The sequence below is a fragment of the Drosophila sulfurigaster genome, chromosome 3, assembly GCF_023558435.1.
Source record: "Drosophila sulfurigaster albostrigata strain 15112-1811.04 chromosome 3, ASM2355843v2, whole genome shotgun sequence".
Taxonomy (NCBI): Eukaryota; Metazoa; Arthropoda; class Insecta; order Diptera; family Drosophilidae; genus Drosophila; species Drosophila sulfurigaster.
The window spans coordinates 13,660,813-13,685,206 of record NC_084883.1 but is presented as its reverse complement, the minus strand read 5'-3'; the positions used below and the strand labels follow the sequence as shown (position 1 = coordinate 13,685,206).

At 42.1% G+C, this 24,394-nt stretch overlaps 8 protein-coding genes across 10 annotated transcripts; 4 read left to right on the top strand and 4 right to left on the bottom strand.

Annotated features, from left to right (window-relative positions):
* Nucleotides 1–120: 120 nt before the first annotated feature.
* LOC133844033 (2-acylglycerol O-acyltransferase 2-A-like) lies at nucleotides 121–4,457 on the bottom strand. Of its 2 annotated transcripts, none has more exons than XM_062277847.1 (7): nucleotides 4,117–4,457; nucleotides 2,477–2,669; nucleotides 2,323–2,420; nucleotides 2,126–2,257; nucleotides 1,707–2,048; nucleotides 1,452–1,651; nucleotides 121–1,386 (listed from the first exon to the last, which is right to left on the bottom strand). In XM_062277847.1, exons 2-7 carry the CDS (start codon nucleotides 2,603–2,605, stop codon nucleotides 1,229–1,231), a joined length of 1,059 nt encoding a protein of 352 aa, XP_062133831.1. In that variant the 5' UTR covers nucleotides 2,606–2,669; nucleotides 4,117–4,457; the 3' UTR covers nucleotides 121–1,228. The 2 variants fall into 2 exon arrangements, with proteins under 2 accessions (XP_062133831.1, XP_062133832.1); XM_062277848.1 differs by having other exon boundaries at nucleotides 2,477–2,660.
* Nucleotides 4,458–4,837: 380 nt separating this feature from the next.
* Nucleotides 4,838–5,941, top strand: LOC133844034 (S-adenosylmethionine sensor upstream of mTORC1). The gene has a single exon (XM_062277849.1). The coding sequence runs from the start codon at nucleotides 4,968–4,970 to the stop codon at nucleotides 5,868–5,870; it is 903 nt and encodes a 300-aa protein (XP_062133833.1). The 5' UTR covers nucleotides 4,838–4,967; the 3' UTR covers nucleotides 5,871–5,941.
* A 10-nt stretch (nucleotides 5,942–5,951) lies between these two features.
* LOC133844030 (transcription factor grauzone) lies at nucleotides 5,952–8,368 on the bottom strand. Its single transcript, XM_062277839.1, has 4 exons — nucleotides 8,114–8,368; nucleotides 6,761–8,052; nucleotides 6,317–6,704; nucleotides 5,952–6,263 (listed from the first exon to the last, which is right to left on the bottom strand). The coding sequence occupies exons 1-4, from the start codon at nucleotides 8,231–8,233 to the stop codon at nucleotides 6,006–6,008; spliced, it is 2,058 nt and encodes a 685-aa protein (XP_062133823.1). The 5' UTR covers nucleotides 8,234–8,368; the 3' UTR covers nucleotides 5,952–6,005.
* A 1,172-nt stretch (nucleotides 8,369–9,540) lies between these two features.
* On the top strand, nucleotides 9,541–13,934 carry LOC133844035 (apolipoprotein D). Its single transcript, XM_062277850.1, has 4 exons — nucleotides 9,541–10,011; nucleotides 11,985–12,139; nucleotides 12,203–12,275; nucleotides 12,342–13,934. Exons 1-4 carry the CDS (start codon nucleotides 9,862–9,864, stop codon nucleotides 12,621–12,623), a joined length of 660 nt encoding a protein of 219 aa, XP_062133834.1. The 5' UTR covers nucleotides 9,541–9,861; the 3' UTR covers nucleotides 12,624–13,934.
* LOC133845671 (uncharacterized) lies at nucleotides 12,906–13,319 on the top strand. The gene has a single exon (XM_062280212.1). It carries the CDS (start codon nucleotides 12,906–12,908, stop codon nucleotides 13,317–13,319), a length of 414 nt encoding a protein of 137 aa, XP_062136196.1.
* A 272-nt stretch (nucleotides 13,935–14,206) lies between the features above and the next one.
* Nucleotides 14,207–16,890, bottom strand: LOC133844029 (tyrosine-protein kinase transmembrane receptor Ror2). Its single transcript, XM_062277838.1, has 4 exons — nucleotides 16,207–16,890; nucleotides 15,864–16,143; nucleotides 15,559–15,801; nucleotides 14,207–15,496 (listed from the first exon to the last, which is right to left on the bottom strand). Exons 1-4 carry the CDS (start codon nucleotides 16,615–16,617, stop codon nucleotides 14,226–14,228), a joined length of 2,205 nt encoding a protein of 734 aa, XP_062133822.1. The 5' UTR covers nucleotides 16,618–16,890; the 3' UTR covers nucleotides 14,207–14,225.
* Nucleotides 16,891–16,987: 97 nt separating this feature from the next.
* LOC133844036 (NADH dehydrogenase [ubiquinone] 1 alpha subcomplex subunit 1) lies at nucleotides 16,988–18,125 on the bottom strand. 2 transcript variants are annotated; one of them, XM_062277851.1, is made up of 3 exons: nucleotides 17,926–18,125; nucleotides 17,635–17,721; nucleotides 16,988–17,164 (listed from the first exon to the last, which is right to left on the bottom strand). In XM_062277851.1, exons 1-3 carry the CDS (start codon nucleotides 18,022–18,024, stop codon nucleotides 17,099–17,101), a joined length of 252 nt encoding a protein of 83 aa, XP_062133835.1. In that variant the 5' UTR covers nucleotides 18,025–18,125; the 3' UTR covers nucleotides 16,988–17,098. The 2 variants fall into 2 exon arrangements, with proteins under 2 accessions (XP_062133835.1, XP_062133836.1); XM_062277852.1 differs by lacking the exon at nucleotides 16,988–17,164 and adding an exon at nucleotides 17,259–17,363 and having other exon boundaries at nucleotides 17,926–18,120.
* A 253-nt stretch (nucleotides 18,126–18,378) lies between these two features.
* Nucleotides 18,379–23,898, top strand: LOC133844026 (tripeptidyl-peptidase 2). The gene is made up of 14 exons (XM_062277834.1): nucleotides 18,379–18,656; nucleotides 18,761–18,880; nucleotides 18,947–19,283; nucleotides 19,347–19,652; nucleotides 19,712–19,955; nucleotides 20,236–20,790; nucleotides 20,849–20,970; nucleotides 21,038–21,194; nucleotides 21,255–21,460; nucleotides 21,519–21,682; nucleotides 21,742–21,853; nucleotides 21,913–22,908; nucleotides 22,976–23,306; nucleotides 23,365–23,898. Exons 1-14 carry the CDS (start codon nucleotides 18,603–18,605, stop codon nucleotides 23,735–23,737), a joined length of 4,077 nt encoding a protein of 1,358 aa, XP_062133818.1. The 5' UTR covers nucleotides 18,379–18,602; the 3' UTR covers nucleotides 23,738–23,898.
* The last annotated feature ends 496 nt before the right edge of the window (nucleotides 23,899–24,394 follow it).

The following is a 24,394-nucleotide window of genomic DNA, read 5'->3' as shown; positions in this document are numbered from 1 at the left end:
CAAATTATATTTATATGCTAGTTGGCAAATGTATGGCAATTCAATTGCTTAAAACCTAGTACCATACTATATAGTATATAGTATACATAAACATATTCATATATATTTTTGTCACCCACACAGACACACACATAACTAGAATACCCCAGAGATAGAATACTAACTAGCAAAGTGAGATAGATTTCGACTAGCTGCAGAAGCAAGTTCATCAAATACTTGCATACTAATACAGAGCCCACAGAATATAATTTATACTATACAACAATTACAGTGAGATAATCATACTTGCATACGACTTTACAACAGCGGATTAAAATATATATTCAGACATAAAGTACTAACACAAACATATAATATTGTTACTAAAGTAAAGATCACACAACAAGATCAACAGCAATGCATTTTCTATAGCGATCTATGAATACATACCGAGTATTCGTATAACCCAAAAAATCCCAATCCAAGTTATGCCAAGTGTTCCTTTTCTGAAGTTGTACAAGTACTTTCTTCAGAATTTCCTAATTCTTTAGTTCTGTGTAGATAATATTTATGATTTAACAATCTATTGAGCCAACTACAATTAATTAGGCAACCATTTCTATTGGTCTTATTTATCAGTTTTGTTATCGTCCCCCCCAAACAATTATTGCTTTAGAGAATACATTATGAAAGGTGATTTGTTGCTAAATAAAGAAAAAAAAAAGTAATTGTACCTTACTCGAAAAATTCTGCGATTGAATTTATTGTAGCGTAATATTGTATTTTTAAAATTCCTTATATACATAGTTGTTAAACCAAAATTCTAGTACTTATATATATAATAATGACAAGTTACAATTGAAAGATAATGAAAACCAAATAGATGAAAGAAAGAAGGATTATGGCACAAGCGCAAAAATTGAAAAACATTAAAACAAAAACTAAAACAAAATATATAGTTAAGTTTTCCAATATGAAATTCAACTCCTCCTTTTCCTTTTGTATATAATATTTATGTACGAAGTAACAAATTTAATTGGTAAACTAACATTAATAATAAAAAAAAAACATACGCTTTCGTTAAAATTAACCAGCTTACTTTTATTACTAACCGCTTACAACTAAGTTTTTATAAATATTCTCATTTGCTTGAACACTCTTCAAAACTAACAACTTTGGTGCATAAAAAAAGTGTGACCGTTTTACTTTGCTAACAAAATAACGAATGTGGCTCCTTTGGAATGGCAGCTTAATTTATAACCAACTTTGTTTTCGCTGCATTTGCCGTATACTTTTCCTTATGTTGCTCAAATAATTGCTCCACAGCCGCCACAACCTTGGCATGTACTTTATCCACATAGTCAGCATCCGGTTGATCGCTCTGCACCACTTCGATTGGTGCTCCAACTGAAATTAGTAGAGGAGTTTGTAAGACGAATAACTTTTAAATCTCAACTGCATTCGGTACTCACCAACTTGGACAATAGGACGGCGATAGGGCACAAATCCAAAGGTGTAGTTAAAGAAACCTCGACCAACTGGAATCAAGGGCGAAATGCCGGTTATCTTCTTGACCAATGTTTGCAGACGACGCAGCAACGAATCTGGCGGATTGTCCACTTGATCGAAGATGTCCACTTCGCCAAACGAAATGCTAGGCACAATGGCAGAACTAAAAATAAAGAATCTTTAATTTACATCCTTGATTAAACAGTTTGTGTACTTACCCAGTGCGTATGGCCATTTTAACAAAGCCTTTGCGATTCTTTAGTGTAATAATATATTGTCCAGGATGCGAATCCAGAGCCTCTTGAGCACCACCAACAAGAATGGCCACAGCATTCGATGTGAATCCATCGCGATTGGTGGGATCCTTGGGATCATTGGACTTGGTGAGATAATAGTTTAAAGAAGCCTTCGAGACGGAGACCAATCCCCACCAGCGCAGCAAGTCCCTTAAGAAAGGAATCACAAAGTGCTGATCAAGAGTGCCCACCTTTGGACGCACTTGAGGGAACAGCTTCATCCAGTGGCTGATTTCAAGTCCCATGTTGATGCAAATGCCCGTGCTGCACAAGTTAAAATTAAAGTTATATTTATAGTGTTGCGATAAGATATACAATGTCAAGGTGTGTTCAACACTCACCCAAGAATGCCGTGTGGAAAGCTGGCGATAATATAATTCTTATTTGGTGGCAGATCTGCAGTCTTGACCAAGGAAACGGGAAAGTAATTGCGATATACGTTATACAATGGATTGGTGCGATTCCACATGAAACTATAAGAAATAATGGAGAATTAGAATTCAAATTAAAGCAAATGAAATTCAAAGATATTACTTACCCATTGCCATCCAAGGCTGAGTAATTGCGTTTGTGCTCCACGACTATGTAAACAGCGTAGATCACAACCAAGGTGCGAATCACAAGGCCGCCATAGAACTGCATTGAAAATGAAATTAAAATTTATTCTAGTTATGGAAATACTCAAATCTTACCAAAAATAAAGCCACGAGGGCAAATGATGTCAAAGGCAAGCTGAAGAAGAATAGCGTAAAGATGCCAGTGACTAAGGTTTGCAAACGCCGATCTAGCGGCACATCAACTGGAGCCCATTCGATCTTCATATTTATGCTTCACGTAATTGGAACGGAGGAATAACGTCCGGTTGTGTTGGCGACCCTTCAACGACTGACAAGTTGAGCAAATGAAATTTCATTACGTATACTACGTACTACGTACAACTTATCCTTATCGCTAGCCATGCCACCACACGTCGAGCAGCAACAAAACCATCCAAAAATCGCTGTTAACAGTCGAAGAACTAAATTCAGTGATTACCCCAGCGATAAGTTGGTATTGATAAAGAAAAGAACCAGACAAAATACACACAACTACACAACAACTCGCCTTCTATCTATTGAGCGGGTTCCAAGCATTACACTTGTAATCGTTTATTACTTTAGATTAGATGCCGTTCCGACTTGTCTGACGACTATAGAAGAATTACAAAGTCAATTCAGCAATTAACTTTTAGTATATTCAATTAATTGCCTTAATAAAAGAAGTTTTATTTATCAACTTGCCACGCTTTATAAAGCACAAGAGCTGATATAGATCAGCTTTCTCCGTGCTATGGCGTTACTTAAATGTTTAATACGTAAATCATTCAATTATAAAATATGAGTTAACACTTTCAGAGTACTCGCTAAATTCAGTTATGCTCACTGCACGTTTCTTAAATAATAGATTATACTCTTTATTTCGACAGTTTCGAATACTTACAATTTGAAAATAATAATAATATTATTCCACATTTCTAAATTTACATTTTGAGATAAATTTGTAGTCATTTATTTACCCAACAACTTGAACCCGATCATAAATTACTACTGAAACTATGCATTGAGTGCCAATCAGCCAGTCAGACATCAGTTTAATGCCTAATGATTTCGTTTATGATTAGAGTACAAAGTATGCGACGCATAGCTATCGTTTTTGAATTCCCAACAAACATACATAGAGAGAGAGAGAAACATAATATTCACACATATACATATATGCGTCATTTATTTCGAGCATGTATTTTTACTGAGTCTTGACCTTTAGTATGATACACTTCTGGAACTCTTTCAAAATTGGCAGTTCGCAACAGTCTGGCGCTATGTGAAATTCAATTGTTTGTTGTCGATGTCGATGTGCTTTGCTGATAAGGATTGCAACGCATAGTTCCCAAGTAGTTTGTTGGACCTAAAGACCAAGTCTTATCAGCTCAGCTCTGTTCCATTTTACTCGTCTTTCGTGCCCATCCCAGACAAGTTGCTTACTCATCTTGTGTGTCGATTGTTTTACGCTTAATCATATAAACAATTACAATACATACATACGTACGTACTTATGCAAGAACAAAAGTTGTATTTACAAGCAAGATTGTATTACATATTATCATACTGGTTGCACTTGATTGAAACACAATTACACTTGGCTAACACCTTGACTTATTAAGGCTTACAGCAGCAAGTATCAATTATTGAGATTGGCAATAGATTAGCCCCGTCTAAATGTATTGTATTTTATTATTTACAACATTTTTAGCTCAATAGGTATTGTGTCGTTTTTGTTTGTTATTTTCACTTACCGATTTATCACTTTGCACAAATTGTAACTTGGCTTCGCTTTATCGAGTTCAAATGGCACGCTAATTACGTGTTATTTCAAGTTCAGCTGAGTTTTAGCAAATTAGACTGCGAAACACTTGCTTTTACGTAGTTCTCACATACGACAGCTGTTAAGTACTGACACCATAAAAAGAATTACACCTTTTATATTATGATTGCGGGATTCATTTAAATTCAACTATATGAATGTATAAAAAGTAATCACTGTATATAATAGTACAATAATTTCCACATAACTTCTTTCTTTTTAAAATATTTTATGGTAATACACTTTTGCTATGATTTATTTCTTAATGCATTCGTCACAGCCGGTTTTCTTAAACTATTACTTTATATTAACGACCGCTTTATGTTTAAAAAGATATTAGTGTGACCAAGCCAAAAATATTCCGTTCTTCCATTATCGTGAAGTCAACTGGTCACACAAATTGTCATGCTAACAAATGCTACAGTGGTGGCCAAATTAAGCGGATTTATCTAATTTAATGATGAGTATGTTTTGCTTTCATTCCTATTTTCAAGGATCAAGTAATGGAAATAGAATGGATTAGATAACTTTATTTTTAATTGCAATAGTTCTAAGAGATTACAACATTTAAGGAGAATAACTTTTCCGCTACCATTTTGTTAAAAACCACTCTACAAATTAATCGATTTAAAATCGAAATTAATCGGCCCTATCTATAGCGGTCTCGTTAATCTGATAAGTAACAGGTGCCAAAAGCTTGCACATCTCGAATACACAGAATACATACACACATTGTTGCATTTGTTGCTGGTTTGTTGTTGGGTCGCTTCCAAATTCAAAACCATGGCCACGGAGGAGCATCAACGACTGGCCAACATTGTGAAGAACTGTCACGATAGTCTGCGGCAACTCACCAAGCTGCATGGCGCCGAACGTGCGTGGCAGGAGCACACGGGGCCGCACAATGCCGCCAAGTTGGCGGAATATGCGGATGCAATGCAGCAGCTAGCAGGCATATGGGAAACGAACACCAACAAGACAGAACTGCAGGCACGCAGTCGCATCAAGTGGGCCATCGACTACATCACCAAGTACTTCTACACCGAGGGCATCTATTTGCAAAAGCGACAGCGGGAACAGCGACTCTTGGCCTCCTACATTGAGCTGTCTGAGGCGGAGTGCACGTACATGGATGAGCCGCCGGACAGGCTTTGTGTGCTGGACGTGGGCAGCTGTTTCAACCCGTTTGGCAACACTCCACATCTGGAAGTCACCGCAATCGATCTCTGCCCGGCACAGGGAGCTTTAGTGCTGCAGGCAGACTTCCTCACTGTTGACGTGGATGCCCAGCTAACGGAGCCTGAAATCTGTGAGCAGAGCGTCAAGAAACTACCTGCTAACTACTATCACTGCGTCATCTTCAGCCTCCTGCTGGAGTACATGCCCAGCGCAGAGCAGCGATTGCTTTGTTGCCGCAAGGCTTATGAGCTGCTGCGTCCCGAGGGCATTCTGGTCATCATCACACCCGACTCTCAGCATGTGGGCAAGAACGCCAGCCTCATGAAGAACTGGCGATTTGCCCTCGCCAAGCTGGGACTGTTGCGTGTGCGCTTCGAGAAATTGCCGCACATAACGTGCATGGTCTTCCGGCGAGCAATCAGTCAAGAGTTATCCCAACACTGGGCCAGTGTGCATCGTGAGGAAGGCATTTGCGAGGCCATACAAATACCGCAGGATGAGCATTAGATAAGATTCCTCTTAGTGTATGTAGTAAGTGTATCTTTAATCTATAAATGTACCTCAGTATGAAGAAATAAGGAGTCTGCGTGTTGTGTTTTTATCCTATGCTACCATAAATATTTAATACTAACTCCACTGATGCTACTGTTTGTTGGAACTCGCCGCAGCCTCAACGACTTGGGCAAATAATGCGCCGGGTGTAGCATTTGTAGTTGACTGGCGTTTCTTGTTGCTTGATTGTTGCATGATGTTAGGTGGCAGCGGTTTCTTGCGATCCGCCTCCCATTCGGCGCGATGCAAACGTTGGCGATGCTTGTACATGTTTGCATTCGAGAAGAATGTCTGCGGACAGTTCGGACAAGTGTAAAGAACCTCGCCCGTGTGCGTGGATGTGTGTTCCTGCAAAATGTTCGATTAGTAAAGCTAAATCATTAACGCCAACTGTTACGTACTCGTAAATCCTGTGGCCTCTTGAATGCTTTCTCGCACATCGTGCAGCGGAATTTGCGCTCGCATTGATGGTTGTGGTAAATGTGACGTTTCAGTGCGCGGGCATTAACAGATGACTTGTCGCAAATGTGACAACGATGGTTTCCAGGCGGTTCGTGTACCGTGCTCATGTGCTGCTTAAGACCGGACACATGACGCAACCAAGTGCCGCAAATCTCACATTGCACTGGCTCCGGTTTGGGACGAGGCTTGTCGGAATGCTCGAGCTCATTGTGCTTCTTGAGATTCGCTCGGGAGCGCAAAGTCTTACCGCACTTGTCACAGATAATGGCCTTCTCCGGATCGTGCATGTAACGCAAATGCTGCTTCAGCTTGCGTTCCGTGGGCACTCTGTAAGAGAATGGGAAGTTAGTTGTTTAATAGTACTCGCATTGCTTGCTACCTACTTCTTGTTGCACTCAGGACAGGTATATTTGAAGTCCGACTTATCCACATGCTTGGATGCATTATGATATTCCGCAGCCGCCTTTGTGGTAAAGATCTTGGGACATTTGTCGCACGTATAGGTGCGCTTCTCCTTCTCCTTGGGTTCCGTGTGCGTCAGCTCGTGCGCCTCCAGAGATCTGGAGTCCAGGAATGCACGATTGCACTGCTTACACGTAAAGTGATCGGGATTTTTATGGACTAACACGTGCTCGGCTAAACCACGACGCATGTGAAACTTGCGGCCACAGCATGAGATGAATCCACTCTCCATGTTATGGGACATGCGTTGATGGCGTCGCATGTCTCCAAAGTTGTGCACCAACTCGTTGCAGATGTGACATTGTAATTTCTTGAAGAAATCACATATAATCTCATCGAATTTGTTTTGTTCTTCCTTGCGTCGCTCGATCTCATCCCGACTCATGCGCACCGGCGGAACCAAGGGCTTGGGACGTTTGCGATACTTCTTGGGTTTGACCACAACGCGTTTGGGAATCTCAGCGTAACGCTCCTCGGGCACAAAGTCCGGTAAACTGTCGCCGGAGCCGCCGTCGCTACTCTCGCTGGAACTTTCGCTGTCATCGGTTCCCAGCACAGCTTCAGGTGGCACAAACTCTCTATCATCATCCCTGTCATCCATGTTATCATCTAGGTCATCATCTGAATCCAATTCTTTTTTCAGAGATGCCTCGTTGGCTGGTGGTGGTGATTCTGGTGATGGTGTTCTCGGTTTTTTCGGTGGGCGACCACGACGAGCACTACGACGCAACTGTCTGCCCTGGGTTGGCGTCTCTTTTTGCTCCGTTTTGCCATTGTGCTTGATGTCCAGGAACTCGGCTAGTGGAATGTCGCCATCGGAGTCGCTGGGAAGCGTTACCTTCTCGCGTTTGATGCGTCGCTTGGCTGCTGCCGGCGTTTCAGCGGCAGCGGCTGTAACTCGCTTAGTGCCTTTTGTTGGTAGGGGCGCTGGCTCTTCCAAAATTTCAAGCTTGGGCAATGGTTCTAGCTCGTTCACCTCGACTTTAACATTATCCGTGGCAAAAAATGCTTCGTCGAGTGCATCCAATTCGGTGGCAAGTGCCAGAGGATTGGAAGCCGCCACAGTTTCCACGCAGAACTCAATGGGCACATCTTTGAACTCACGCCGTTCTTGGTGCACATGATAGACGCGTTGATAGAAAACATTGAAGGCGTTAACACACTCCCAGCATTGATTGCAGATCTCCTCACTGCTGCCAGTTACACTGTTTAACTGCAAAGATGTATTTGTTAATAAATGAAAGTGACCCAATTGACGTAAATTGCGCGCTTACTTCAAGCCAGAAATGTTTGTTTATTGTTTTGCAAATATTCAGCCGCAAACCTGTTTCGGAAAATATCTTATAGGACTGTCCGTTCTTGCAGCGTTCAAAGCAAAGCACACATGTAGCCATAGCCTATTCAATTGTTAATGCCGTTTGCAAAATCTATGTGCTCGTCATTTGTTAATGCTAAAAACAAATATGTTTAAAGCTAATAAAAAAAATTGCTTGCTATTTGTTTGGCAGCCGAAACTTTATGGCGGTTGGTCGATAAGAAACAGCTATCGATATTTACCAGTGTGTACCCTTTGCGTAATAATTCGCAACTACATTAGGTAGGGGCACACTGATTCCAATTCAAATTTCTCAAATGCCAATGGGATAAAAACATCAGTATATTTCCAACGGTCGTGCGGTGCGGTTGCAGTCGTAATAAACTCGTCTAAACGCGTTCAAATTTATTTATGAATGCCACTTTATTGTGAACGATAACATGATGCGCGCACATCAAACAAAAAGATAACAAGTAAAACCATGAATTCAGCATGTTTATAAAACCGCAATTGTAAATTGATTTGGCCTCTGGCAATTTCCACCCAACCAACTATAATTTGTAATTGAATGAAACGACTGTGTTTGTGTGGGTCTTTTGTTTGTTTTTTGCTGCCATTCGTCGGTCTGCAAAAATTAACACTTTTTTCACTCAGTGATTTTGGGATGGCAATTTTAGTCGCTTCACTCGATTGGCCAATTGTCGATGTTTATACACATAGTTTTGCTAGACGCTGTTAAATAAAAACTAACAACTTTGAGTGTGTGATTACAAAATGAGTGTTGATAAATAAAAAACATCTTGCGACTTCCTCTGACATTTAACGGAAATTATGTTGTTTTCTATTTGCAACTTGTTTAAATAATGGTTTGCTATGTTGTTTCAAATGCAGTTGCAGTTCACTTGAACTTGAGCCAACACATTTGGCTTGAATGACACATTTCATGAGCAACAACTGTTACAGAAATTGGCAAGCTCTCTGACTTCCTTTATTAGACCTTTTACTTTTGTTTATGAATGAATGTGCAACATTTTCCTGTTGCACTCACTCACCCATTCACTCACCACCACCAGCAACCAGTCCGCCGCGCGGAGCTGTTGCATTCCGCTTTGTGCCTCCAGAGAGAGGGAGAGGAATAAGGGGAGAAATGGTTCGTGTCGCTTCGCATGGCTTGCTGGTCTGGTTTTGGCTTTTCCTTTACGTAACGCTCGCCTAGTCAGGCACGAGCCAACCTAGTTAACAATAAATATATTTAAACAAAACAAAAAATAACAAGCGACAAGTGTCACGAGTTTATTTCATTTTCACTCTTGCTGCATTTATGCTATATACTCTGCGTAAAAAGCTTAATTCCAAATTTAGCAAGAGCGCAGCACGTTTTTATTATCGCACATTTCTTATGCGGAATATTAATAGATCGCAGTGACAACAAACATTACAAGTAACGCAAAACAAAACAAAGCAAAACAATAAAGACTCAAACTCCCCCGTATTGAGGAGGAAATGGAAGCATAACAACGTCTCCGTTCATTGGCCAACTGACATCGAAAAACGGAAGTTACACTCTGCATAATAAAGTGCGACAAGCTCAATTTAAAATTCTATACAGAACAAAGAATTATATATCCAATCATCAAGCGTTAAACTGTGCCAATCCTCAAACCCAGTGTTGACGACCTCACCTAATATAACTATACTATAATAAATATGTCTGAACAACGATTTTGCGTAATCTGGCGAATTTCTCTGGTGTTGCTGTCGTCGCTGTTGTTATTGACATTTGTGGGCCAAACGGACGCTTATGGGTTTGGACGTTGCCCGAACTATCCATCGATGCCAAAGTTCAACATGAGTCGGGTAAGTTCCATTGGGATCGATGACAGTTTTAACTAAACTACTAATTAATGGCACTTCAAGGTAAAGCAATAAAAGCTTTATTCATGCATTTTGCCACTCAAATGTGAATCTTTTAACTATATACAAATCTGAGTAGCAAAGTTGTAGTCGACTAGAAAATACCCGAATGTCAAAGTGTTAAAAAGGTCGTCACAGTATTTAAATGGTATTTCAAATTGGAGAGTTTAGAGTGCATAGATCTCTGAAAGTATTTTCCCAAGTCTAATACACTTGCAGCTTTATTTATGATAACTTCCTCCACCTGTTTACAACATGTACTATTTTTAATTATGACAAATCTTTCCGAACATAGCCTTGTACCCTGTTGTTATAAAAACTAGCATAACAATGAGTCTCTGTCACATTTCCATGAATTAGTACAAGGCGTCGGCTAAACATATTTTTTTTATAGATTGTGCATAAAGATGAACTTGAACTAATTTGATGTCTTCGGACAATGTAAAAGTGCAAACCAGTTTACAGCGAAGGAGACACAACAACAATAATGCAAACAAACAAACACACACACACGTACACATAAAGCAACTCTATCTGCAGCTGTCGTCCAATGGCAAACAATCCACTTCTGTTCATATTCAAGAAGCCATCAAGCCGGTCAAGTCAAACCATTTCCAACTTCATTGGCACGCCAAGGACAAAAGCGGGCCAAAGAGCTCGCCAAGTACATGTAGTTGTAGTTGGCTGCTCTTAAATTAGAAAATTGATTTAGTCAATTTATCCACTCAATTGCATTAATCATATGTAATAAACACACAGCCAGCTTATCGCCTTGGAAAAATCATTTTGAGCCTCGGCATCGTTTTGCGCAAAATGAAAACGAAATTCGTTGCTAGTGAGTGAGAGCGAGAGCGAGCACGACTGAGAGGCTGCTAGAGACGCAAGCGTGACAAATTGAAAACAGCGATGAGTGCTGTTCTAGAGTAGCCAACTACAGTTTTGCGTCGTCGGCTTGCGTGACTGTTCGTTCGTGTCACGATGCAAGTGCATTGACATCTCTGTTTTGCTCGCAGCCTCTAATCGCTAATTGGACAAGTCTTCTGTCCAATTGAGCTCTTGACCAGAGTAGTTTATCATAAGCGTAAAAACTCTTTGACATCGTTCGCTTGGAGGGCAAAGACCCCAACACAAGAATTATTGTCAAGCACTGAGTGCTTTACGACGTTACGCCGACAGTGGCTGGTTATAGTAACTGCCACTGGGCAATGCGCTGATGACGTTGATGATAGCTTTGCTACGCCAGTGAAACCAGTTTACCAAAAAAAAAACTTAAAAGGTTTATGATTTACGGAGTTTTTTTATACCCTAAAAGTAAGAGTTCAAATTTGAATAGGGAGTGTGCTACGTATTATTATAAAGCTGGCTAGGATTTGAAACGCTTATTTTATATATCTCACAAGTTGACGTTAATTTGTAATAGAAAATAACGAGTACTGGCCAATTTAACAATATTTATGTTAATTTAATTTGAACTAAAAAAAAAAATAATAATAAATTTAGCTTTATAAACTAAAAATTAATTCCTTTAAATTTTAGGTTAAACATGAAAATGTTTAAAATAACATAAGCAGTTAATATCTACACAAATAAGCAGTTATTCTCATAATGATAATATGATGTAAGAGGAAAAATCATATATCAAATATTCATACCATATGTTTTTCACAATACACAAACAATTGTTGTTAAATTGTGTGATTTCTAAGGACAAGAGTATTCAGACGTCGACTTGTTGTCGATCACTTTCCTTTCTGCTTTTTATGTGCCTTTGTATAATAGTAACCCAGTTAACTGCTTACTCATCGCTGCCGAGAGAAACGCAAGCAGCAGCCAACGACATCTCGGCATCTTTGGAGTCGAATATTAAAGTACCGCATCTAATGATTGCATCGATCTTCAATTATCAATAATTTCAGGTACTTGGCCATTGGTATGAGGTGGAGCGTTCATTCTATTTGCCAGAAATCGCCTCGGGCTGCACCACTTTCGAGTTTCAGCCCTACAACAAAGCGGATCTGTCCAAGTTTAACAACTTCAAGCTGGAGGTGGCCATAAAGACCGTTAATCGCATGTAGGTGACGCGATTAAATTTCCATATAAATTTGAAAATTAATTTTATATTCCCGTATTTTAGCACTGGCAATCCCAATGTAAATCTCGGCTATGCCACGCCAGAGAACAGCAGATCCTCCATTATGGACTTTAAGGTAAGACCCTTACTTATTCCTGTCACTTAATAATAAATTACTGATCTTATCTGATCTGTCCCTCAGTTCAATACACGCTTTCCAGAGGTGATCGCGCGTTTGTTGCCCGGTTCTGGGAAATATCAGGTGCTTTATACGGACTACGATAACTTTGCCATCTTGTGGTCCTGCGGCAGCATTGGTTCCCTGGGCTATGCCGATCAGATCTGGATCTTGGGACGCGAAACAGACTTTGTGCTGAAGATACGTGAGAAGATCTACGATGTGCTCAAGCGACTCTCCTTGGATCCGGAAAGACTGGTGCTCAGTAAAAATACCAATTGTCCGCCAAGAGCAGTAAACAATTGATGCCTCTGCTATTTATATCGCATTCTTTAAGTACTATATATATAATATTGCATCTTATTGTTTAGGTTTTAAGTTCCTGTGATATCGCAAAACAAATACATATATGCGAAAAATGATATTTGAGCACGATGTGGGGGAATTTATTGACTTTCATAGCGTCAGAGCCAATTATGATGGGTACTCTAATTAATTCGACAGCTCTAGAAGATCACAGCAACTGATCGTCCGTGGATTCAATTTAGTCGCAATAAGAAAACAGACCTCAAAGGAACGTTGCTGAAAATGCCGAAATTATGGATATTTTTGCTGCTTGCCCTGCTGCTTAACTGCTTGGAACTATCAACAGCGCGTGGAGGTGGAGGCGGTGGAGGAGGAGGTCATGGAGGTGGTGGTGGCGGTCACGGAGGTGGACATGGTGGTGGCTTTGGTGGCGGACGTGGAGGCGGCTTTGGAGGAGGACGACCAGGCGGCTTTGGAGGCGGCAGACCTGGTGGCTTCGGCGGGCCACCTAGAGGAGGATTCGGAGGACCGCCAAGAGGCGGCTATGGTCGTCCATATGGCGGTGGCTATGGTTATGGTGGCTATAGACCTTATGGCTATGGTGGATTCGGAGTATTACCTCTCCCGGTGCCAGTTCCCTATCCATGCAGACGTTACCCCTATGACTACTATTATTACGACAGTTACTATTGCTAAAGGAATCAAAATAAACTTGTTTGATTACGTAAAGTTATATTATTATACAAATTACATCAACATTTTTGATACAAGATTATTATTATTATGTAAAGGTCCTAAGAAATTGAGGCTGTAGACAGTTCTCTAAATATTTCATATATATGTATATGTATATCATATTCCTTATTGTTTTGATGGTCATCGGTGTTTTGCGATTCGTTTGCAAGAGTCTGTTATATTTTCAAAATTGTTGTTTTGGGCAGTTGCTCTTTAGTGATATTAACGAGAGTCTCGACTCACCGTTCAGCTTAAGTCTAGTAAAAACCGATTGGAGTCTAATCCAAATTACATATGTATATATACGATTTAAATATAGATGTACATATTTATATGCATATTATTGAGTTTGAGACTTTTGCAATTATGTAAACTTATGTTCGCTACGGACTAGATATGAGAGTACGAATTACCAATAAAATATGGCTGACTTGTTGCGTTCGTTGTGGAAAGTAATATATCGTATAATAATATCTAATATCGAGTATATTAAATTGCGGCCTTCGAATACACAATTGGTAAACAAAAAGGGTCAAACCTTAATCTTCTCCACTTTCTTGAATGAGAAATGCAAAAGAAAGACAAACTGAATGGAAATGGAAACGGAAACAGATAGCGATACAAAGTAAATGATTGGAACTGTTGTTGTATAGACTGACTTCATTATACTATATATTATATTTGTAGTAAATGCTTCTGATAGCAAGTCCATGGCTACTTCTTTTTTGTATGTTGTGCGTCTGCTCCGGAAGACAACTGGAGAGCATTGAGTGTTTTTTTTCTTCGGATACGGATTCATTTTAAAAATTGCTGCAACGTGACGGAATAATTTCGATTTGATTTACGTGTTTGTTTATGCTCCTTCGCTTAGAGCATCGCCTTGCACTCGCATTCAGCGATGCTGTGCTGAATGCAGTGATTAATCTCCGCAAAGCCAGGACGTTCGCTGGGCTTGCGATTCCAGCAGCGACGCATCAAGGCGTAGACAGAAAGCGGCGTATTATCTGGGCAACCGAGGACATTGCCCTCCTTAATGTATTTAATCACCTCCTCGTGGGTGAGGCCATAGTAGGGTTGCAGGGCAAATGAGAAGATCTCCCAGAGGCAGATGCCAAATGCCCAGACATCCGACTCCAGCGAGAATTTGTTGTACAGAATGCTCTCGATGGGCATCCAGCGTATGGGAATCACATCGTTCTCATCGCCCTTGTAGTAATCCTGCAGATAGATCTTGTGCGACAGTCCAAAATCGGCGATCTTCACCTGCATCTGTTCGTTGATCAGGCAATTCCGTGTGGCCAAATCGCGATGTACAAACTTACGCTCGGCCAGATACAACATGCCCGATGCCACATTCGATGCCATGTGCAGCAGCTGCAGCTCATCGAGATTCTGTCGATTGCGCGGCTGCGCCTGGTGTGTGGCATATGGCGAGCAGGCGCGCAGGAATTCGCTGAGATCCCCCGGCGACATGTACTCGAAGAGCAGACACATGGGACGCCCCAAAGCACAAACGCCGAGTAGCTTGACAATGTTGGGATGATCAAATTCGGCCAGCAGGCAGGCTTCGCGTTCAAAATCCGTTTGCATCTGATCGCTGGCATCATCCTTGAGCATCTTGACGGCCACCAGCAGATCCTCCTTACCCGACACCAGCCCTGGAGCACGGGCCTGAAAGACACGTCCAAAAGCGCCCTGTCCTAGGGAACGCACATAGACAATCTCGCCACGCGGATACTCCAGCTTCTCGAGGCGTGCATTCAGCTTGGTCTTGGGCTCCTGCACAGCAGCCGTCGTGGTCAGCATGATGCAGTTGCTGTGTATAGTCGCTGTGCTGCGTATGGTGCCACATTTGGCAGCATTTGTTGGCGCAAATCCTGTCGAGCCGAGCGTCTCTCTGCTGGCGGACAGATTACAATCGCCTCGCACCGAAGCGTTGCATTCGCCATGGGTAGCTGGAGCTGGCTGAGAGTAATCCTTGTGCTTGGACAGCTTGTAGGCAAGCAGAATGATTAGATGCAGTGCCACAATGCCAATGAAGCCGATGCCAGCGAGCAGAAAGATCATCGAGGGAGTGAAAAACTCTTCCATCTTGATGGGCGTGTTTAAATCCTTGGCGTTGGGATCCACATAGTCAGCTGGAAGGCAGAGTTCATGATTATTTAATGCACTTAATTGTTCGAATATCCTTTCAACTCACGGCAAATGGGAATATCGCAATGTTGCCAACGCACAGACTCGTCGAGCGTATAACACCAAGGCTGTGGCTCCTCTCCACCCGCATTGCGACAGTAGTTCTCTCCCTCGATGAGCTGTGGAAACACCAGCGGCGGTTGAATGTGCATGTGCGGATGCTGTGTGTCCCAGCGCTGGCAGGGAATGCCTGATTTGGTCACATTCATGGAGCCTAAATAGAAGCGTCCATTCCCATTGCGACAGTCATCTGTGGAAGCAGAGTTTGATTAGCTTTGCACCTTTAGGAATTATTTGGTGTATTATACTCACAGCTGACCTCCGACTCCTTGATCTCGGTGAGACCAATATACGAGCAGCTGGGACGTCGCATGTTGGCATCGTAGTGGGGCAACACGGTGCAATTGGGCAGCCTGAAGTGGGCACGATTCTTCAGGAACATGTTCCGCTCCCGCTTCTCCTCTATCAGCACCCAATCGTTGTAGCAGAACTGCAGATGCGTCGCTTGGCAGTCTTCGAAGCAGAGCGGCGCCTTGATGGAGCGTCCATTCTCGACATGGCAACGAGGAAACGCATAAGCACAAAGCATTTTCTGTAAAGGGCAGCACAAAACAAAAGTGAGCAGGAAAAACTAGCAAAGTAGATGTGAACCCACCTCAGCTGCCTCGCGGCATAAGCCCGTCAAGTCCGTAATTAACTCATCCCACAGCGCTGTGGTGACCTGCTCGTTGCGCCAGCCGCCACTTGGATCCTCCAGGCTGTACCACACGGGTCCGCTGATGAACTGCTTGCATATTTTACCATTATACGGCGCACAGTAGCCCTTCTCCTCGCGCTCTCGTTCCCTTTCCCGGTCGACGTCCGCGGTGTGATGTCGCTGGTGGTGGCGTCGTGCCGGCTCCTCGACGTCGATGGCATTCGCCGAGTTCGCGTTCGCCTCGCATGTAAACAATAACACGCAAAGCCCAAGGGCAACAACAACTATACACACAAAACTTTGGCTCCAATCGCAACCCCAAACCCCAACGCAACCCCTGACGGACCCCCGCCGCCATCCGGCTGCCATAGCTGCTTCCTGTGTGTTGTGTCTGTATATAGTTATGGCCAAAGCACCAGCAGCTCGACAAACAGCACTAAAACTATTTTGCTTTTTCCACAGAGATTTTGCAACGTCTTCTTTTAGGCGCCCTTTAGATGCATTTCACAAGTAGTTCACTTAAAACTCAAAAATATGTTTCTTTTTAAATGTTTCTTAACTCGCTTTTAGACACATCGAATTCTCTACACAGAGCTTTGCGCTCTACGTTCTACGCTCTGCACTCGCCTCTGTCGACGCCTTTTTCAGAATACCACAAAGTTGACAACCCAATTGGGGGAAGCGTCCCCATAGGGGTGGTTTTTTACATACACACACACAGATAAACAGAAGAACAGGGTTGTTTGTTTGTTGCGCGGCAAATGGCAAACGTAGGAAAACATCTCTAGTTTATTCTAATTGTTTACAGATCACAATTCAATTTAACATTTATATTTGTTGTCAGATCTCTTTAATTATTTGCACCCTGATCATTCTTTTTTTCATTTTGATCTTCATCTGGAACTTCATCAAGACCCTGCAAAGAAATTTGTTGTACAAAATAGCGCAAGCACATTCAGAAAAATCTGTAAACATCTGTAAACAAATGCTAGCAAAAATCAAGTCCCGCATTTCAATTTCGTTTTGTAAATTTATTAACTTTTTGCACTTAAGCTTAATTAATTGCAACTATGTACGATTTATTTTTTAACCTCATCTGGAATGGCATTCAGGCCCTGTAAAAATAACAATAGAGACGATTTCTCAATTTCTGATAATTGAAGCAAATGTAATGAACATGCAATGATATGATAAGGATTCCCGTTATTATCAATATTTAAATAAATTAAATTTAGTCGTTTATTTTGATTAAAACGTAAACAAAATCGAAAAATAAATGAATGAATGGTTAATAATTGTCGTACAAAAATAAACTTCAATTTGCTAGCGAAACAAACACAAATAGTAAACTGATAAAAATTAGGAATTTTTTAAATTTTCACTTACGTTCATGATGTATGGATTGTTGGTCAGTCGGAAATCGCGTTGGTACATGACACGGGAGAAACGCTCGTCCATATTGCGACGATAGGCCTGTTGATTGTGGTGTGGAAAATTCAATTAGAAATTATTAGTGGAGAGTGGAGTGTGCGGCGAAGCGACATTTAAAGTGCAAAAAGTGGGGACGCGTTGTATTCTTTAGTTTTTGGCTGATATCATTATGTTTAATAAATTTCGGTTCGCGGTAACTCAACGCAGGTTATATAAGAATTGCATTTTCGTGAACCAATTACTTACGTTGCCCATTGTCAGCTTCTGCAGACCGTACATTGCGTATATTGGCACGGAGAGCGCCACGGTGATGATCGCTGCGCCAGGTAAAATTTCGAACCACATTTTTTTTGTTTATGTGACACAAATTCACAAATTCGTATTATTTGGTCGCAAAAAAAAACACAGCCAGATGACAGAAAGACAGACAGCTGTTCTGGTTATGTTGTCGTCTATCGATGTATCGATAGTATTTAAATATTCAAAATAATTACAAACGATATTTGATATTAAAGCAAAGCATCAAAGCAATACATTATTTCTTGAATGTTAAAGATTGTTCATATAAAAAACAATTGCTTTATTTGAATTTGAAATAAATTGTTTTGACAAAATAAAAAATAAAATAAAACAGTCGAAGTAGGCTTTGCCATATCGTCTAATAAAAGCAGCTGTAAAATATAAACGGTGGCAACGTCACGATTCACAAATATATATACGTATGCAACTGAGAAGAATTACCGCAAAATCATCATTCTATTAAAGGTGCAACGAGAACAGAACGAAGAACTCAATCAACATACAGATCACTTGAGAATAAGGAAATAATTCTAGGAGCACGCATTGACCAATTACCAACAACACAGAGTGCAACGAGAATTAATAGTGCAGACAACAAAAGCGGCGATAAATTTGAAGAAATTATGGCGAGCGATTTGAGCGGCATTGTCGAGTCATCGTTTCCCACGGGTGCCCTGGTACATATACATATTTACATATATATAGGCTAACTACTACTGTCAAATCAGACCAACTGGGCAAAAGTGGCTCATAAAAGTATTTTCTTATTTACTTTCCATAGGTACCCAAGGCTGAGACTGGTGTGCTAAATTTCTTGCAAAAATACCCGGAATACGATGGTCGGGATGTGACCATCGCCATTTTTGATTCCGGTGTCGATCCGCGAGCAACGGGACTTGAGGTGAGTTCCTAATTTAATCTTTTGATGTGGTGAAAAAGTTGTTTAATTTATTTATTTCTTCATTAGACGCTTTGCGATGGCAAAACCTTAAAGGTTATTGAACGTTTCGACTGCTCGGGTTGTGGTGATGTGGACATGAGCAAGAAGGTTACCCCCGATGAGAAGGGAAACATTAAAGGCTTGTCTGGCCGCACACTGAAGCTAAGCCCCGAGCTCATTGGACTGAATACAGATCAAGATGGTGCCGTTCGTGTGGGCATTAAATCCTTCCATGATCTGGTGCCTTCCAAGATTCGCGACAATATTGTCGCCCAGGCCAAGCTCAAGAGTTGGGACAAGCCGCACAAAACGGCCACAGCTAATGCCAGTCGTAAGATCGTAGAGTTTGAGGCCCAGAATCCAGGTGAGTTGTGTTGGATATGGTGGATTAAGAACTCAATTAATTTCGATTGATTCTTGCTTGAAGGTGAAGCTTCCAAGCTGCTGTGGGATAAGAAGATTGTCAAGGAGAACCTGGACTTCGAACTGGAGATGCTCAACAGCTACGAGAAGCTGTACAATGATATCAAGACATCGTACGATTGCGTGCTCTTCCCGACTGAAAAGGGTTGGCTGACCATCATTGATACCACAGAGCAGGGTCAGTTGGAGGAGGCGCTGCGCATTGGCGAATTTACTAACACACATGAAACGAAGAATGTCAATGATTTCCTCTCCATTTCGGTGAATGTGCATGACGATGGCAACGTTCTGGAAGTGGTGGGCATGTGTTGTAAGTTGACCAGCAATTAAAGGTATAGCAAAGTAGTTACTCCTATTATTTTTTAACAGCTCCTCATGGCACTCATGTGGCATCGATTGCCAGTGGCAATCACAGCTCTCGCGACATTGATGGTGTTGCACCCAATGCCAAGATTGTGTCCATAACCATTGGCGACGGTCGCTTGGGGTCCATGGAGACGGGTTCCGCACTGGTTCGCGGCATCATGAAGGTGATGGAGCTGTGCCGCGAGGGACGTCGAATCGATGTGATCAATATGAGCTATGGCGAGCATTCGAACTGGTCGAATTCGGGGTAAGCAAACAGCTAGCATTTAAGAGCTTCTAAGAGTTGGGCAGGTGCTACTTCTGATTTTAGGCATATTGAAGCCATCTCAACACCTGCTCGTAAAATGCGTATTAAAATGAAGATTAGTAAAAAGCGTAAAGTAATGAAGATTAGTGTTCCGAGGTAAATAGAGCGATACACTATTTACATGTATTACATACAGAAACACTCTCCTTTGTTGTTTTACAATCGCAGACATGCTGTAAATTGGTGTCATATAAATTAATTACCATGTTTCGTATTGCAGTCGTGTTGGCGAATTGATGAACGAGATGGTCAACAAGTATGGCGTCGTCTGGGTTGCTTCAGCTGGCAACCATGGCCCCGCTCTCAGCACTGTTGGCACTCCCCCGGACATCAGTCAGCCAAGTTTGATCGGTGTGGGAGCGTATGTTTCCCCGCAGATGATGGAGGCCGAATATGCAATGCGTGAAAAGTTGCCTGGCAACGTTTACACCTGGACATCGCGCGATCCTTGCATTGATGGAGGACAGGGCGTGACTGTGTGCGCTCCTGGAGGTGCCATCACTTCGGTTCCTCAGTTTACAATGAGCAAATCGCAGCTGATGAATGGCACCAGCATGGCTGCGCCACACGTCGCAGGAGCCGTGGCATTGCTCATCTCTGGCCTCAAGCAGCAGAACATTGAGTATTCGCCTTATAGTATTAAACGCGCCATCAGCGTTACGGCCACCAAGCTGGGCTATGTGGATCCCTATGCCCAGGGTCATGGACTACTGAATGTGGAGAAGGCTTTTGAACATTTGGTGGAACATCGCCAGTCCAAGGACAACATGTTGCGGTAAGTGAGACCTGTAAGTGGAAATATCCGCAATACTATAAGGAAACTTTATTTGCAGCTTTTCGGTACGCGTGGGTCCCAACCATGAAAAGGGCATTCATCTGCGTGAGGGCGTTCAACGCAAGTTTGCTGACTTTAACGTCAACATTGAGCCCGTGTTCTTCAATGATAAGGAAGCTGGTAAGTCATAGAAGGAAGACACCTAACTAAATTTGTTAAATTTAATAATGGTTTAAAATTTATACAGATCCGAAGGACAAGTTCAACTTTAATGTGCGTCTTAGCCTTATTCCCTCGCAGTCGTGGGTGCAATGTGGCTCCTTCCTGGACCTCAGCTATGGCACACGCTCAATTGTAGTGAGAATCGATCCAACCAGCCTGCAACCTGGTGTCCATAGTGCTGTGTAAGTTGCTGCCTTTCACTTTTAACATCGAAAACTATTTAAATGTAAACTATATTTTAGTGTTAAAGCCTACGACACGGAGTGCGTACAAAAGGGACCGCTGTTTGAAATACCCGTCACTGTGGTGCAGCCGCATGTGCTGGAGAATGTTGAGAATACGCCGGTCTATGAACCAGCTAGCAATAGAGCCGACAAGAGCGTTGAGTTCCAACCAAACACCATTCAAAGGGACTTTATTCTAGTGCCAGACAAGGCCACTTGGGCAGGTAAAACACACTTGCAATCAATTAAATGAAATAGCTCTAATAGCATATATTTTTTCAGTGTTGCGCATGCGCATTACGGATCCTAATCGGGGCAACGATATTGGCAAGTTCTTCTTGCACACAAATCAACTGCTGCCGCATAAATCTTGCCGTAAACTGGAAACCATGAAGATCATTGGTGTCAACTCTGAATTTGAAGCCACAACCACATTCCCCGTTAAGGTAAAAAATCGTTATCTGTTTGTGGATAGATAGCAACTACAACACACTTCTTATTGCAGGCTAACAAGATACTTGAGCTGTGCATTGCCAAGTATTGGTCCAATCATGGTCAGAGCCACTTGAAGTACAGCCTGGAGTTCCATGGCGTGGCCGCACACAATCCAAATGCCTGTAAATATAGCAAAGATTTAACTTTAACGATTGTTGAGAAATAATAATCTTTTTATTAGATGTCATGCATGCCGGACGTGGCATTCATCAGCTGGAAATTGGTGCCTTGGTTGCTGAGGAAATTCAACCTTTGCTGCAGCTTAAAACTGCTGCAATTATTTTGCGACCCAGCGAGGCAAAGATCTCGCCATTGAGCGCCACACGCGATGTCATCCCAGAGGGCAGGCAAATCTATCAGAACTTGCTGGTCTACAATCTGAACGTGAGCAAGGCAGCTGAAGTTGCTCTCTATGCTCCCATCTTTAACGATTTGCTGTACGAGTCGGAGTTCGAATCTCAAATGTGGATGCTGTTCGATGTGAACAAGTCGCTCGTGGCCACTGGTGATGCCCATTCGCATACCTTCTTCACCAAGTTAGAGAAGGGTGAATACACTGTGCGCCTGCAAATCCGTCACGAGAAGCGGGAGCTGCTGGAGAAGATTGCTGAGGCGAATCTAATTGCCGCCTACAAACTGCCCAATATGCTGTCGTTGGACTTCTACGATAGCTACAATCAATGTATTATCAGTGGCCGTAAATTTACGACGGCTAAAATACGTGAAGCTAACAAAATGCTTTACATCGCACCCATTGCTCAGGAACGCCTGACAAAGGCCAATCTGCCGGCGCAGTGCGCCTGGTTGGGTGGCAATCTGGTGTTCCCCAAGGATGAAGCCGGTCGTCGCATTGCTGTGCATCAGTTCACATACGTGCTCAATCCAGCCGAGAAGAAATCCACATCCAATGGCGCCTCGAATGGTGCCAGCTCCAATAGCGCAACTCCAGCAGCGGCTGCCGCTGTTGCTGCCAATGGAGCCAAGCCGAAGTCGCTGGCAACATCTCAGGCGGTGACGAATCCTGCAAACTCTGCATCCGGCGATGGAGTCAGTGTGCAGAACGATGTGCCTGCCAATGCCGGAGCAACACCCAGCTCACCACAAAAGGGAAAGACAAGTGCTGATGATTACGCCGAAAGTTTGCGCGACTTCCAATGCACACACATTGCCAAGTGCGGTAAGTTCATCAAAATAACTCCAACAAGTTCCTTAGTTAACAGAACGTCTACTTTATATCCTTCTAGAGCTGGAGAAGGCGGAGAAAATCTATCAGGAGGTCGTTGCCGCACATCCCAAGCATTTGCAAGCCCATTTGCAGCTCATTCAGAACATTGAATCGAGCGAACTAAAGTCACAACTGCCATTAACTTTCGCCGCTACCATTCAGAAGAAATGCACAGAAGGCGACGACGCTAGCGTTGATAAGCAGCGGGATGAGCTGCAGAAGCAGCGTGCCGCCTTGGAGCGTATTGTAAAACTGGCAGATCTAGTTATTGGTCAAACCGATGAGGATGCGCTATTGTCCTTCTATGGGCTTAAGAACGACACACGTCCCGATGCCTCAAAGATTAAAACGTAAGTCAGAAGCTATGTGATACTGATTTCTATTACTAATTAATGATTGCAATTTTAGTAACATGGATAAGCAGAGAAACAATTTAATTGAAGCTCTCAGCAAGAAGGGCATTGCAGTCGCTAAGTTGTCGGTTCTCGACGATAATGTGAAGGATAGTGTGAGCAAATTGAACGATGTCTACACCGAGATCATCAAGTTTGTGGATGCCAACGATAGCAAGGCTATCCAGTTCTCAATTTGGCACGCATATGCACATAGTCACTATGGACGCATGTACAAATACGTTTCGAAGTTGATTGAGGATAAGCGCACACGGGAGAACTTTGAGGAGTTGGCGGCCATTAATAATGCCTTGGGCTTTGAGCATACCAAGATTGTCATTGATCGTATGACCGTTTCCAATTTTCCCAGTACCTTCCGTCTTTTTTAAATATTAATCAATAATTTCGAACAAATTTCACATTTATCTCTGCTTATCACTGCTTGTGTGTTGCAAGCTCAAATAATTTACTCTAAATTATGTATATGAATTCAATAATATGCTTCCAATTGAAGATCGCACATATGTTTTCATTAAATAAACAAACAATACGTAAACAGTGTTTATGTTTGTGTACGCTCAGCTGTTCTGTTTGTCGCATGCAAACTATCACTGTTAACGGAAACAGTGTGACCCACCATGGTGTTACTGCTTTCGTTGGTATTTTTTCGGTGAAGTAGTATGCGGTTTTTCAGCTTTGGTCACAAGTGTTCACACTGGTGAAGATGCAGTACTCCCAAACAATGCACACGCAAAAATAAAATGGGTAAGAATGAAATAAAAACTGCAAAAATGTGTAAAAAAAGTGTGCTGAAATCGTAAATGAATCCTTGCGGAGAAGTGAAAAAATGAAAAGTTCAAATATGAAACGGAAATACAAGTGTTTTTTTGAGCAACGAAAATTGTATCTGCTACGTAGTATTAGCTTCTGTGCTACTTGTTTCTGTGTGTGTCGCGTATGTGTGAGGGCGGCGGTGTGTTAGTGTGTGCGTGTGTATTGGCCGATCGATTTTATTTTGCAAATTCAAGGACAACTGCAAATCCTGC

Coding starts and splice junctions, on each gene's coding strand:
- LOC133844033 (XM_062277847.1), bottom strand. CDS start 2,605: ATGAAGATCGAATGGGCTCCAGTTGATGTGCCGCTAGATCGGCGTTTG. Junction 2,421..2,476: donor CCCTCGTGGCTTTATTTTTG/GTAAGATTTGAG, acceptor TTTTCAATGCAG/TTCTATGGCGGCCTTGTGAT. Junction 2,258..2,322: donor TCAGCCTTGGATGGCAATGG/GTAAGTAATATC, acceptor TATTTCTTATAG/TTTCATGTGGAATCGCACCA.
- LOC133844034 (XM_062277849.1), top strand. CDS start 4,968: ATGGCCACGGAGGAGCATCAACGACTGGCCAACATTGTGAAGAACTGT.
- LOC133844030 (XM_062277839.1), bottom strand. CDS start 8,233: ATGGCTACATGTGTGCTTTGCTTTGAACGCTGCAAGAACGGACAGTCC. Junction 6,705..6,760: donor TGTCCTGAGTGCAACAAGAA/GTAGGTAGCAAG, acceptor ATTCTCTTACAG/AGTGCCCACGGAACGCAAGC. Junction 6,264..6,316: donor AGAGGCCACAGGATTTACGA/GTACGTAACAGT, acceptor AACATTTTGCAG/GAACACACATCCACGCACAC.
- LOC133844035 (XM_062277850.1), top strand. CDS start 9,862: ATGTCTGAACAACGATTTTGCGTAATCTGGCGAATTTCTCTGGTGTTG. Junction 10,012..11,984: donor CAAAGTTCAACATGAGTCGG/GTAAGTTCCATT, acceptor CAATAATTTCAG/GTACTTGGCCATTGGTATGA. Junction 12,140..12,202: donor ATAAAGACCGTTAATCGCAT/GTAGGTGACGCG, acceptor CCCGTATTTTAG/CACTGGCAATCCCAATGTAA.
- LOC133845671 (XM_062280212.1), top strand. CDS start 12,906: ATGCCGAAATTATGGATATTTTTGCTGCTTGCCCTGCTGCTTAACTGC.
- LOC133844029 (XM_062277838.1), bottom strand. CDS start 16,617: ATGGCAGCCGGATGGCGGCGGGGGTCCGTCAGGGGTTGCGTTGGGGTT. Junction 15,802..15,863: donor CAAGGAGTCGGAGGTCAGCT/GTGAGTATAATA, acceptor CTGCTTCCACAG/ATGACTGTCGCAATGGGAAT. Junction 15,497..15,558: donor TTGCGATATTCCCATTTGCC/GTGAGTTGAAAG, acceptor TCTGCCTTCCAG/CTGACTATGTGGATCCCAAC.
- LOC133844036 (XM_062277851.1), bottom strand. CDS start 18,024: ATGTGGTTCGAAATTTTACCTGGCGCAGCGATCATCACCGTGGCGCTC. Junction 17,722..17,925: donor AGAAGCTGACAATGGGCAAC/GTAAGTAATTGG, acceptor CACAATCAACAG/GCCTATCGTCGCAATATGGA. Junction 17,165..17,634: donor ACAATCCATACATCATGAAC/GTAAGTGAAAAT, acceptor ATTTCTTTGCAG/GGTCTTGATGAAGTTCCAGA.
- LOC133844026 (XM_062277834.1), top strand. CDS start 18,603: ATGGCGAGCGATTTGAGCGGCATTGTCGAGTCATCGTTTCCCACGGGT. Junction 18,881..18,946: donor CGCGAGCAACGGGACTTGAG/GTGAGTTCCTAA, acceptor TTTCTTCATTAG/ACGCTTTGCGATGGCAAAAC. Junction 20,971..21,037: donor CTTCAATGATAAGGAAGCTG/GTAAGTCATAGA, acceptor AAATTTATACAG/ATCCGAAGGACAAGTTCAAC.